Source organism: Lepidochelys kempii, chromosome 7 (assembly GCF_965140265.1).
Source record: "Lepidochelys kempii isolate rLepKem1 chromosome 7, rLepKem1.hap2, whole genome shotgun sequence".
NCBI lineage: Eukaryota > Metazoa > Chordata > Testudines > Cheloniidae > Lepidochelys > Lepidochelys kempii.
In genome coordinates this window covers 7,262,847-7,277,834 of record NC_133262.1, presented here as the reverse complement: position 1 = coordinate 7,277,834, position 14,988 = coordinate 7,262,847, and the positions used below count along the sequence as shown (strand labels likewise).

General features: G+C 42.1%; 1 protein-coding gene across 6 annotated transcripts in view; it reads right to left on the bottom strand.

The window, feature by feature from the left end:
- Positions 1–14,988, bottom strand: part of SLC25A26 (solute carrier family 25 member 26) — a 151,725-nt gene that overhangs the window by 122,702 nt on the left and 14,035 nt on the right. For all 6 annotated transcript variants that reach the window (XM_073351041.1, XM_073351045.1, XM_073351040.1 and 3 more), the window contains exon 3: positions 14,421–14,530. In XM_073351041.1, coding sequence (XP_073207142.1) covers positions 14,421–14,530 — 110 coding nt within the window. The remainder of the gene's footprint in view (positions 1–14,420; positions 14,531–14,988) is intronic.

Genomic DNA, 14,988 nt, shown 5'->3' with positions numbered 1-14,988 from the left:
TAAGCTTACCCCCACCACAGATACAACCTTCCACTGCTGCGAGGTGCAGCCACATTCAGACTATAGGCCTGACCCAAAGCCCCCCGCAGACAACAGGAGCCTTGATGTTGACCACAATGGACTTTGGATGAATCCTTACAGCACAGAAAGGATAAGAAAGCCAAGATCTCTTGCCTGCTTTTTCTTCCGATACTGATGCAAGAGGGACTTCATTAAATTAGCTGCAGCTCCTCTAAACACTGAAAGAAGAGAGATTCCACACAGCAAGGTACTTTGGATCTCAACTCTCTGTGGGGTTTTAGAAATGGAATGTTCCGTGGGCTATAATGTTCAGAGCAATAACGTGCGCGGAATGAAACAGCCTGCTGCCCCTCAGGGAAGGCAGCACCAATGCTTCCAAGTTCCCTCCTTACCATCTTTAAGGAGACTCTGGCTGGAATTTCCAAAATGGCTTTGCCAAGTGCCTGACTTGCCAATAAAGGATCCGTGACCCAACTACTCCCTAACCTGTCATGCCAAAGCATCCCACACTCCTGTCTCCCGACACCACCAGCACCCCACCCACCTATCCTCCAGCATCCCCTTCAACCTGTCTCCCCAGCTGCCCAGCACTGAACTAGCCCACTGCACCCATCCGGCATCGCTTTTGTCACTGGACTTCCTCTCCCAGCTGCTATCCCTTTTGGAACTAAGCTGCAGTTTCCAATGGGAAGCTGATCTTGAGCCAACTGGCATTTCTCCCTCGTAAGTTGGTTGCACCCAGACCAAGCCTAACTTTCACTTGCCTAATTCTTGGGGGGTGCTCCCCTATCCAGTCTGAAGTAACTGTTGGCCACCTAACTCTTGCCCATGCCTACGCTGGCTAACATTTAGGGATGGCCCAAAGGTCCTACGCCTTTGGAAATTTTCTTCAGTGCCAAGGTGAAAGTGTTCAATTAAACCCTTCAATGGCAAATTAGATAGCTAAATAACTTTGAAAACTCCAGTCTTAGTGTATTGTACTTACTCCAAGCACTCACCCTTGTTATGCTAGACCGCTGCCTCATTGCTTTAACTATGTTTGTGTGCAGCCGCCATTAACAGTGTAAAGGGACCTCAGGGTAAATGTGAATTAGACCCCGAGTCCAACTGTTAAAGACCAATTTCTGTGTGGTGCAACCTATCTTGGTGGCTTTTGCTTCATGCGAGTCCATTAAATTGATATTTTTAGTTTTAAAAATAACTCCATGAGCCAGAAATAATATTCTTTCAGCAAAAACTCGCTTCCAAAAGTAACGACACGTCCTATCCAACATAAAACAATCTCCCAGCAGCATGGGGTAAAATGATGTTACAGGAGGACAAAAGTTACTGAGACTCTAGTCAAGTGAAAGATTATGAGAATACAAGCTGTTTTCTGAATTCTTCTTCATTTCATGTTGAATAAATTGTTAGCGTTTTAAAATCTGCTCAGAAACTTGTGGGTAGGATTGGCCCCATACTGTGGAAATTTCATCTGAGTTAAAGTTTGCTGAACCATTTCCTCTTAATATGGATTTTTGATCCCCTCCTCCTTCCTACAGTCTTCTTTCCTTTAAAAATTAAGGGCAGATTCTTAGCTGGAGTAAACTTGTCCCAGCTGCACTGAAGTCAATGGAGGTAGGATAACTCACTTCAGTTGAAGATCTGCCCCCATGGCCCACAACTAAGGCTTCTAGGTTCTACAAACAATACAAATAATAATTATTAATAATAAATATTAATGAGTGAAAGAATGCAAGTTCAGATGAAGCAGGTACCAAGCTGCAAAACCAAGAAGGTAGCTTTGTCATTTTAAAGGCATGCATTGAATAGATTCACCAACTGATGGAACTCAAAAATGTAGCTGAAGAAGAGAAAGAGGGCATGCGTGTGTATAAGGCAGCACACAAGAGACACTGTGTGAGTGGCTGGTTAGGTGGCTGACAGTTCCTAATTTGCTGTTTCAGCCTTTAATTGTATGATGAATTTGTTGGCAGTGTCTGTGGATTTCTGCCTCCATTCATCTTTATTTACAAGCAATTTCCGGCTGCAATTTTAATTTGAGTTTCCTTCTTATCTAGCTATACTTCTTCTCTGTCTTCTCCACTAGGTCATAATGGCAGCAATTTCATCTTCTCAGCAGCCTTTATGCCACTGCTCAATTACACTCAGTATGAGGGCTTGGCAAAATACTACAGCACTTGTAGATCAGAGCTAACCTAGATTAAATTATGAATATTTCAAAACCTACCATGATTAATTCAAAAGATAATATACATTTCAACAGTCACAAGCACTGCTTGTCTTGCCAGCCTCAGCAAGTCCCGCTGCTAACTGCTTAAATTATTTTATACTCAATCTGAATGTAGTGTGTACACACACACGCACATGTGTGTGTGTGCGCGCACGATCAGGCCCTAACACTATCAACACCACCCTGGGAATTGTCAGTAAATTAAAGGGACACGATCAATTTTAAATGATCTGAAAAAATTTCTTTATCTGTGTTACTAAAACCTTAGAATATTAATACAGAAAAAATCCCGACCCTTATTTGATAATGCTGTCTGTTTACTTTTCAAATTCCTCATGACAGACAATGAAGTTAGTTTCACATACATCCATAATCAATTTCATTTTCATTTTAAATTAAGCTCTTGGAACCAGGGTCTGTCACTGACTTTATGCAAAGACAGTGCCTAGCAGAGTGGGGCCCTGGTCTGGTTGGCTGTGAGGTGCTACCTTTAAGAGCTATATAAATCTCATGGTGGCAGATACTGCAGGGGAACGTTTGTTTAAAAGCAATGGTTTTAACTGAAATCTAAAGTGTTATGCAAACTTTTCTATTGGTTTTAAGATTAGCAAAAAAACCATCTTGTACCCAGGTCTGGAGCTAACTTTTAGATAACAGACCATGTTGCTTTAAAAAAAGAGAACGAAACTTGGAATATAAGGGCCAGAAATGAAGGGATACAAGCCACTTTCCTTCACACCTATTTAATTACAGGGGAAAATTTCAAAAGCACTCATTATTGGCCTATGTACACTCCAACTGAGGTCCTGAATTCACCTAATCCCCCCTGAAAACTTTAAAGATCTGGTCTGCACTGTGCTAACTGAGTGTCACCTTGTCCCCAATCCCTGCAGAGTTATATTTTTACATGTAGATGACTCACTCATCTTTGCTCAATAAGGTGCACTCAGAAAGTGCTTCGGAGACTGGAATTCTAATATATGGTACTGTCCTGCTGTGCCTAAGCACAGAGATCATTGGAGAGTAGTGTCAGATCATCACAGTACTTTAACCAAAAAAGGAAGGGAGTCAAATACCATGTAGTTGCCACTGGAGGATGGAGCTGAAATCTCTTTGTTGCTGTTCTTTATTTATGGGCACGAAAAGATTAGAGGTTAATTAGCCATCTTGATCCCACAAGGAAAGTAAACTTTTGGGGGCATTTCAGTCCACGAGAGTTCAACATCCTTCTAGTTCTGGATTTGGAAGGAACCCAAAACTCGGAGTGCAGCTCTGTTGAAAGTGTTGGTTTTAAATGACGCTATGTAAACTCCTGACCTCAGAAGGAGCAGTCTGACACCCTCACCCCCAAAGGAGCTTGTGGGGAACACAATTCTGACTTCCCCTCTTCCTAAGTAGCCCACATTCCACCTTCAAGTTAGAGGAAGTGTGATAGTCTTAGCTTTCAGAGGGCAGCCACAGAGCTTGCTCCCACTCTTTGTTCTTCATGGGCAAGCAACAGGTCTTGTTCCCCCTCACCCTCCTCCCTTCTTTACAGTCCCTATCTTCGAGCGAGGGCAGGCAGCCCATTCTATCCTGCAGCAGCACCACAGATACGTCACCAGACCTGCCACTGGTGATGTTTTAATGCTTTGGGGAGGAGACGTCCTATAGTGTTATTTACTCCTCCTCCTAACACAAGAACTAGAGGTCACCAAATGAAATTAATAGGCAGCAGGTTTAAAACAAACAAAAAGAAGTATTTCTTCACACAACGCAGTCAGTCAACCTGTGGAACTCTTTGCCAGAGATTGCTGTGAAGGCAAGGACTATAACAAGCTTCAAAAAAAGAACTAAATAAGTTTCTGGAGGATAGGTCCATCAATGGCTATTAGCCAGGATGGGCAGAGATGGTGTCCCTAGCCTTTGTTTACCAGAAGCTGGGAATGGATGACAGGGGATGGATCACTTGATGATTACGTGTTCTGCCAGTTCCCTCTGGGGCACCTAGCATTGGCCACTGTTGGAAGACAGGATACTGGGCTAAATGGACCTTTAGTCTGACTCAGGATGGCCGTTCTTATAGCTCACTGGAAGTCTACATGAGGATAGGTGTGGCCCAGTGAATTCTGCAGTGATCTAGCTTCAGAGCACTGAAAGACAAAGTGCACCAGCAAGACTGAAAAAGCCTCTTGATCTTACCGCAGAAGAGGCAAGGAGAGCTCTTTCCCCGTCATTTCTCAACACACAAATCCTCTTGCGAAATGCGGGAGCAAGTTATTGGCTAGATTCTGAAAGTGGGAACAGGAAGAGAAAGAAGCAAAGCCACCACAGACTAAAACAAAGACGCAAAAGGGAAGAAGAGACAAGATCAGATCTGATGTTTGCCAATAAGGACCAGAATTTACAAGAGTGTTTCACTGACTATCCCACAAAACCCAGGTTGTAACCATAACGATATCTAAATATTACATGGAAAAGACTGTTTGTCAGCTAGCTTCCCCAGGAAAAGATCCAAATGACTTTTTTCTCACCTCTGTGGAAAAGTCAGCAGGGTGTAAAATTCACCATGTTGAATCCAGGCGCATTGGATCTTTGAAAGGAAACATTGTCAGTCAAACTGGGATAAACTGACTTTCAGACCATAAAATGAAGTTTGCAGCAAGTTTGGGGTGGGAGGGATGTTTGTACTCTTACCCAACTTTCCTCTAATTACTGCATATGTCACCATTATAAACCTGACAAAAAGACTGGGCTAATCAATCCATCAAGTTAAGTTTCATAATAAACACAGTGTGACTGTTTAAAATGGACTCCGTCCATTTTAAAATACTGTTCCCTGGTCGCATTACTGACACTACCTTAGATGATTAAAAGTGAAATAATTTTAAAACATCTGGTTTTCCTTTCCACCACTTATGATTTCATGTTTTCCAAGCACTTTTGGCAGCCCTTTGTAAAGACATATGACGACTAAACATGTGGGACAATGTTAAGGCAGAGGATGAAGAAGAATTCTGATCCCTGGGTACAATAAAAATGTTTGCTACCTCCCTTCTTTGGATGAACCGGGTAGTGGTGACAGCAGGAAGGCTTTGTGGCTATTTACGTATGCTACTGCTGCAACTCTTTCTTTCTTCGGGATGATATTGTGGTGTGCAATATGTCTTTCCCCTTGTGGTTTGTCTGTCCATTTGTAAGTGATTTCTTGAATGTTAGGTATGCCCTGTATCACTGTATTCGTATTCAGAAGCCCCTCTCAAGTGAGATTCAATTGTGGAAAAGTTTTATTATACTTTAATGATATAAAATGTGTCTAGTGTCCAATTTTATTTGCATTTTTCATCTCACTTTTTTTTTTGGGGGGGGGGGGTCGCTGATGCGCTTAACTCCCTCAGTTCCTAGAATCAAAAAGGAAAATGAATACACTGTTCAGGGATGCTGTTTACCTTTCGGTTCTGCACATCACTCAGTATAACTGGTCTGTTTCTAGTCTAGTTTGTTGCACAGCTGCATTTGCTTAGGATGCAAATATTACAGGGGAATGTTTTAGTTTTAAAAACCAACAAGAATAAGCTGTCAAACATTAATTCTTTTTAATTTTATATCATAATTTTAGGGAACATGTTCTGCCTTTGACTCCTCCTTCCCTCCCATCACCTTATTTTCACATCTAGTAGCATGGCATATGAATAAGATATTAACATTCATTCACCCAGTGGTCTCAAAGCCTTTTACTAACACTAATCAGCTGTTATAACACACTCTTTTAGGTAGGTAAGTATCCACATTATAAAAGCAGTTTGTTACATCAAAGCAATTATTTTAAGTGTGCAAGGGGAAAGGAGGAGGAGGAGGAAAGATGACAGACAAAAAAGAGTCTACTAGCAAAATAATAACCACTCTCTGTAGTTATAACTTGATTGAAACTTAATGACTAATCAATAAAACTATAATTACAACTTTCACCCTTATGCTGGCAATTTGGAATACAGTAAAATCAATCAAATAAAATTTGATATGAGACAACAGTGAGAGAAGCTCAATTTGTGCCATTTTTATTAGGTGGTCTCCTGTACCAAATCTCCTAATCCCTACCTCAATTATTTTACGGCTCCGTTTTTCCATCACAGTAAGAGAAAAAGGCCTGGGGAAAGCAGAAGCTTATTTGCTCAGAAGTGCTTCTTTCAACACTATAGCTGTCTTTCAGACCGTGGTTTTTTTGTTTTTTAAAAAAAGTTATTTTTTTAAAAAACAAAAAAAACCATGATATGAAAGATGCCTTGGATGTGAATATGCCTCTGTTGTTGTTGTAGGGTAGTAGGAACCAAGCATACTACAGAGCGAAGCAAGCACCCATCTTACCTAAACTTTACTGTGTCTCCGTTTACCTAGCTGAAAATTGAGACAATTTTCCTGCTTGTCACATGGTGTGATGCTTAGTGCTTGCAAAGCACATTCAGATCTTTAAACCAAAGGGGCTCTAAAATTGCAAAGTATCACCTGCATCTGACTTCCTTTTGACCACGGTTGATTAAATTTTCTAGTCAGGTTTTTCTTATGGGATCCCCACAGATAATTAAGTGTGCTTTTGTTTTCAAGATGTAAGGCTTTCCTCTAACTTTTCCTTCTTGTTAGCATGGTTAACATGGGTATCATACATCCTGGGGTTGGACTCTGCCTCATTTTATTCTGGAACTGGACGTTTTATAGCTCAGAAACTTGGAGGTTTCTTTCTTTTGCGTGTGATGTTCGATGAATTAGATAGCAGGCAACCAGTAGTTGAGCTATAGATTGCAGTGGTGGGGGAGTGCCTTTTAAGGATTCCCAAAGGGTTTTGTGGGATACCTATGGAAACTGACTCCTAGCAATGCCTGTGCTTAGAGTTTCTGAGCTGACAACACAGAGACTGGTATTAAGATCAAAGATAATCTGCCTGAGGAAGTTACATGGCAGCTCTGTAAAGGAGACAACTTAAATCAGCTACCTCCCATCTCTTCCTTCACTTGCAACGCCAAAGCAGCTGTGAGACCATCGACACATGCTGGCACTGACAATGAGGTTAGTTTCATATACCCCCTAAATCACATCCAGTCAAAACAGTTTGGTTTCTAAGGTTTAAAAAAATGCCCAGGTGCCAACAATTAAAGCCCAAGGGTCAAATACAAATGCAAAGAGGCAGACGGGGCTACGCGCTTTCTCCTGTGAAACAGTCAGTTGGCACTACCTCTGCTAGAAAGCTACTGCACTTTCCAGCATCAGAGTGAAAATAGCTTGGATCAGTCATTCCGTAAACGGTTTGGGACTGATTCATGGCTAGGTCCGGACAGGCCAATTAGACAAGGAAGCACTGTACTGTGTAAGCACAAAGGCAGGTGCGATGGAGAGGGGGAAGACAGAAAGAGGGATCAAGTTTAACCAGGGGAAGGGGAAGACCTCAACAAATAGAAGCCTCACTGGGAGGCAGATTAGATGTGGGGAGGAGGAAAGCGGAATATGACACAACATCTTTGCTCCAGGAGATGACAAGTATCCCCCTGCTCCGTCTTGTAGTGCCCTGCTCCAAAGCTAAGGGTGGGAAGCGGGCAGGGCTTCGTGGGGACAGTAATGTAATGCTCTATGTTAACCAGAGCAGAACACCTAGTCAAAAGTCCCTGCCTGAGACACTGGGCTGGTAGAATGGGACAAACACATTAGAAGTCGGGGAATCTTACTGGGCACCCTGCCCTGCGCAGGTGGGGAACACGACCGTCTAGGTAACACAAAGCAGCCTTGCTCTCCTGACTGTATCACTAAGGGTTTGCAGATTAAGCCTGAGATTTACTTAAAGCTGCAGTCAATCTGAGATACCCAAGGAAGTAATTCTTTATGCAACCTACAATCCGCCTGTGGAATGTACTTGTAAGGGGGTTAACCAGTGGACCTGCTGGATGTTAGAAAGGCGTGAGTGGCCACTTAAAGCATTTACAGACATGAAAGCCAAAGGCTAGATTAGACAGACATTGGACTAGCTTAATGCCTGACCACTTTAAGAACAGTTCTTTTCCAACCCCTATTACCTACAGCATGTTACAAGCTGTTTAGGCATATTGCAAAGAGTTTTTGGCCTCCTCTAAATTATCAGGAGCTGGCCACTGCCAGAGCTAAGGTCAGTACTTGATGAATCTATGGCAAGAGTGGCCAAACTGTGGCTCGGGAGCCGCATGCGGCTCTTTTATAGTTAAAGTGCGGCTTGCGGAGACCCCCACGTCCCCCCGCATTCTGCACCTACCAGACTTAGGGGGGGGGGGAGGGGCACTTGGGACCTCTGCCTTGCAGCAGGGTGGTGAGGTGGGGGCTTCTGTATAGCACATTTCAACAGTAGACCTCAAAGTGCTTTACAAAGTGTCATCATCCCCATTTTACACATGGAGAAATTGAGGTACGGGTAGATGAATTGACTTGCCCAAGGTCACCCAGTAGGCTAATATCAGAGATAAAAGCAGAAGCGAGAAAAGTCTGAGTCCAGTCCAGTGCTCTATCCACTAAGCACACTGCCTCTCCTAAGACACTATTCTACTATAGACCATGGAATTTAATGGACTACTACAGGATATGTGTAGCTAACCAAGTTAGCAGCCATGTAAGCCACCAAAACACCCAGACATTTTTCTTTCAAGATGGTTTATTTCAACATGATACCCAAAAGCTTCAGTGAGAAGTAGGGCTCAAAGATGCTGTGTAAACACAGATAAGGCAAGCTCATATCATTTAACTGGATATTTGTTTAGAAGACACTTGATGGAACACAAGATCGGGAGTTAAAAGTGATTAGACATTTTAATGTCCTGGAGAGAAGCAGCAACGCTTTCAAAAGACAGGTGAGGGGAAAGTAACATGAACTGAAAAAAGGCACTGCCTATACTCCATGTCTGCTGTATTATCACAGAGTTCAAACAGACAATGAGGGAGTATTACACCAGTACTTGTGGTCAATAAAGTGAAAAGCACGATAGGGGACTACCAATTTTTGTAGCTCCGAGCAAATCAGAGTTGTCAGAGGTGCTCATTAGCTTCATCTCTGAAAATTGAGCCAAAGCACCAGAGTTTACCCAAAAGTATTTGCCATGAAACAATTAAAACTGTATGTACTGATACAGTACACAGTTTTGGACCAAGTCACTCCAGGTTTAGATAAGAGTATTTGAATTGTGACATCTGTTCAGTACTTATGAAAAGAATACCAGAGTATCCATAAATGCAGAACAGAAGTTTCATAAAGCTCACTACAACACTTAGAACTATGAGAAGATTCAGGCAGGAAAGCATTTTCAGTCGCTGAAAATCATGCATCATTTGATATATGAAGTTAAACACCGGTCAGTTGCCCTTCCCTGTCGTGTCACTCTATTTCCTGGTACATCTGCTGGGACAGCTGATTTATAAAAGCAAGAAAGCCTTTTCTTCAATGTGACAAACTACTTTTTGGGGAAGTTGTTCCCTGAATATGAATGCACAGACTATGGGGGGCGGGGGCACCGCAGAAGAGAGCACATCTTTGCTACTGGCTCTTACCAACCCAAAATGGATTGGTTTTAAACAACTCTATCAACATGAATTTATAACCATCATCATCTTGCGATCATAAAACCTTTTGAAATGGAAATCTTTTCATGACCAACCCACACTGAATGGCAATCCTGCAAAAGAAAAGGCAAGCCCCAAAACCAACATGATGCGGAGGTGTGATCATTGGGGATCTGGAATGACGCATATTTCCTGTATCCTGCTAAGCTGCAAGCCAAAAAAAAAAAAACCACAACAAAAAAAAACCCACAGGTTAGCCAATGTGCTTCACTTACATCCACTTCACTGATGTAGATCCTGGAATGACCAGGACCTAAACCAGACTTAGCAGCATGTAATCAAAGAATGCTTTGAACATAACTAAAGAGACAAGGTGGGTGAGGTAATATCTTTTATTGGACCAACTTCTGTTGGTGAGAGAGAGAAGCTTTTGAGCTTACAAAGAGCCACATTCTGCCACACCCAGAAACACCAACAAGCTTTTCCCTAGCAATGGCCTTGGACTTGAGCGTGCACGGAAGCAAAAAGAGGACTGTCCCTGTAGCGGCATTCAGGGAAAGGAGTGCAAATTTAACATTCAGACTTAGACAAGAGTCGGGATGTTGAGTCAGGGAGAGTACTCTGGTGCGCAAAAGGCTCACTGAGGTGCAGGCATGGTGTCACACACTTAGCCTGCCTACAACCCAAGCTTGTCCCATCAGCAGCACAACCACAACAAAAAAATCTAGCTTGCCTTAATGAAAGTTGAGTGTGACATGCTTCGACGGGCCAGTAGGGGAAGAGACATGTCTTCTAATAATACCACCCAGCTCTTATATAGCAGGTCAGTATCATCAGCCCCATTTTACAAATGAGGAAACTGAAGCTCAGGGAGGTGAAGTGACTTGCCCAAGATCACCCAGCAGACCAATGGCCAAGCCAGGAACAGAATCCAGATCTCCAGCATCCTACTCCAGTGATCTACACACTAGGCCACGCTGCCTCCCACAGTAGGCTTGTGGGACTGAAGACCAGTAGGACTTTAGCTGGGATACCGCTTCTCTTCTTAACAGTTGACATGAAATCAAATGATCTAAAAAGTAGGACTAAATCCATTTTCTTGGAACAGCCTGTGCCAGACAAGGAAGACCACAATCTAATACACCTAGCCACTCACATTCTGCAGCTTCAAATTAAGTCCCAGTACTCAATCAGCACACATAGCCATCAGCCACCTGGAAAATAAGGGCCTGATATTTGCAATTGCTCAGCATCTCTTTGGAGCCAGTCCTAAAATAGCTGGCTGGCTACTACCATGACAGTCCCTTTTGAGCTCGGAAAATGGAATTACGTGCCATATTTCAGGGCAAGTTCTGTAGAAAAAGAAAGCATTAAAAACACAAGCTGCTGCCACCACCACACTTATGATGAGCCTGAGACTGCTCATTGCAAAAGAGAGCTGAAGTTAGCTTCAATGTATAGTTAAAAGTTTATATACAAACACTGAGGTGGACAAAAGTTCGGACAGACTTCCCCTCCTTCCACATGAGATCACTTGCTTCTAAGGTTACATCAACAATTCAAACACATAAGAACGGCCATACTGGCTCAGACCAAAGGTCCATTTAACCCAGTATCCGGTCTTCCAACAGTGGCCAATGCCAGGTGCCCCAGAGGGAACAAGCAGAATACGTAATCATCAAGTGATCCATCCCCTGTCGCCCATTCCCAGCTTCTGGCAAACAGAGGTTAGGGACACCATCCCTGCCCATCCTGGCTAATAGCCATTGATGGACCTATCGTCCATGAATTTATCTAGCTCATTCTTTAATCCTGTTAGTCTTGGCCTTCACAACATCCTCTTGCAAGGAGTTCCACAGGTTGACTGTGCATTGTGTGAAGACATACTTCCTTTTGTTTGTTTTAAACCTGCTGCCTATTAATTTCATTTGGTGACCCCTAGTTCTTGTGTTATGAGGAGTAAATAACACTTCCTTATTTACTTTCTCCACAATAGTCATGATTTTATAGACCTCCATCATATCCCCCCTTAATCATCTCTTTTCCAAGCTGAAAAGTCCCAGTCTTATTAATCTCTCCTCATATGGGAGCTGTTCCATACCCCTCATCATTTTTGTTGCCCTGTTCTGAACGTTTCCCAATATATCTTTTTGGAGTTGGGGCGACCATATCTGCATGCAATACTCAAGATGAGGAGGTGCCATGGATTCATAGAGAGGCAATATGATATTTTCTGTCTTATCTATCCCTTTCTTAACGATTCCCAACATTCTGTTCGCTTTTTTGACTGCTGCTGCACACTGGGTGGATGTTTTCAGAGAACTATCCACAATGACTCCCAGATCTCTTTCTTGAGTGATAACAGCTAACTTAGACCCCATCATTTTATATGTATAGTAGGGATGATGTTTTCACAATGTGCACCACCTGCGTCAGAGAGTCTCAGAAAATGGGTCAACTGACTCAGGCTTGCGCTACAGGGCAGTGTAGATTTTCAGGATCAAGCTCGGAGACCCTCCCATCTCACTGAGTTTCAGAACTAGGGCTCTGGGGGCGGGGGGTGCAGCATAGATGTACCCTCAGACAGAAGGGGAGGGTGTGTGCAAATAGCATAGCTGAATGAGTTCAGTTAATATAATTGATACAGTGACTTTTCAAGTCCATTCAGGTCTGAAAACTCTGTAATGCAAGAAATCTAATCTAACAAGGTTTAGATTGTTTATATTTTCCAACACTAAGAACATTACCCTCCATTTTATGATTTTTAAATTGTTTTTCCCTAATAAAAATGTCATATAATGAAAAATAGTGAGAAATATATTTTTACCACTCTGGTCTCATTTACAGACTTAAACTACACATCTACCAGAAAATGCCTCCAGGGTAAAAGTTACCATAGCTACTGAATACGGACAGCTTTATACAACCATCCAAAATTGGACATATTAAAAAAAAGATTTTGCACACCACAGTGACCTCAGCATTTGAAATCTCAGACTAGTTTTTTCTTTGGCCCCTTTTTTCAAGTGGCTGAATTGCAAAACTCTCGATTTCTGAGAGAGAACATTCTACTTTACAGCAATTAAAATATAAGACATGCCCCAGGGCATGTACAGCCTATCATACTGGCCAAGACTATCTCAGTTTCCCTGTACTCCCATCTGCTTGTGTATCCATGTGTTGTCTTTTGCCTTATACTTTTGGAAGCTCTTTGGGGCAGGGAATGTCATGTGTACAGTGCCTAGTACAATGGGGTACTGACCCATTACTGGGGCTCCTAGGAGCTATGATAAATAAAAAGTGAACTAATGAAAGGTATCAGACCATATCACAACATAACATTACCAGTGAGAGACAGGATAACTGGATATGTATGTAGTTGATAAATCCTTGGATCTACTCATTTTCACACACCCATTACTAATAGTGAAACTGCCTCACAGAAAACTCTGGATGTGGGTGAAAGAACTGGAAAGAAGAGCAATCAGCTTTCAGTGTGTGTCTTGAATTTCTTCTGGATAGGAATAATTCTTCAGTGACCATTCAGTTTTGCCCTTTCCTTGACACTAGAGAACAAGCATGTCTCCCCAGTGAGCTACAGAAATCTTTGCCATTTACCCAATGAATTCCAAAATCTTTCATTATAAAACAGCTGAAATAAGTAATTTTATTGCCACAGACATGACCATTTTCACAAGATTTTTTTTTTTAAATGGAACAGTTTAGAAAACATCACTGAAGTGAGTAAATCAGAGCTGAAATAACGTAAGGACATTATGACTAGGGTTCTCACAGGAGCCCAAAGGAGGGGAGTTAGGAGACCGAACCCCATTGAAAGTCAATGGGAGTTAGATGCCTAGCTCTATTAGGGTCCATTGAAATCCCAACCTAAACACATTCATCTATCAGAACTGTCCCCCAGGTATTTCACAATTAGCCTACTGCAGCAGGTGGTATTTGGGTATTGGACATGCAATGCACAAGGGACCGATCTTGCACTGTGATTTTTAAACTTTTTCTCGACTACATAGCTACATAGTTCTAGTGGTGTCATGTTTGGTACCACTGTGTTCCTGGGAGTAACAGTCTGGAAGCACAATGTAGCAAAATCTCATTCCATGGGTAAGTAAGTGATAGGAAAGTCTTTTGAAGGATACCCAACTCAACCCACTTCCGATGACACTGTATTATCAAAGCTTCAACTGGTGGACCTGAAACTGGGAGCTGGAGGTGCATGGGAAGAACAGCAAGTCCCCACTGCCATGCCCCAGAGGGTGAACCTCTGAAATAATGATTCTGTGGATTTTTCATGAATCAAAGGACAACCATACCTTCCTATCACTAACTTGCCCACAGAATGAGATTTTGCTACATTATGCTTCCAGACTGTTACTCAATGTCAACGCTTCATTTAAAACAAAACAAACCCCCAGAAGTTTCTAGAAAACATGTCGGTAAACTATTTTTGCAACCAATGCTTTGTAAAGACCAGGGTTGTTAAACCTGCTGCTCAACAATCAACAAGTAAAAGGTTCCCACTAAAATTCAGTTCTCATAAGACTTCCATTTTTTTTTCTTCTCTTCTTGCTAGGAATGTGCACTAAACAGAGCTGTTACTTACTACTTCTCCAGAGGAGGCAGCCGCCATGTGTGTTACGGGACTCAGATACAGAGGGGTGACAGTAGCCAACACAGACTTCACAAATTCATAGGTGACAAAAAAGGCAGCAGCTGAAATTTTAAAAAAAGTTCAGTCATCAAACTATCTCTATAGCTGCATTAGCAGATTGATGTTATAATCCAAACAAATCTAGTTTACGTTATAATCCAGAAAATAGCCACATGCTCTAATCCAGAGACAAGACATTCCCCAAAACAGTACTACCCTTCTTACCAACATAGTTCCATGGTCAATACTCATTCACTCATGGTCAAAACTCCCTTTGACTTCAATGGGCCGAGGGCTTCAATCCATGTTTACAATTACAGTATTTTAAAAGCAAAAAGGCTAAATAGTATCTCTGACTAATTGGAAGTTTTTAGAAAATCATGTCTTAACTTTTTCTTTTTCTTTTTTGTCCTAGAATACTGTAGGTGGGGCTGTACTTTATTGTACAATGGTCAATTGATATTACAAATCAGCTCCTTTAAGGAAACAACTGCTTCAGTAACATTACTAACATTTAAAT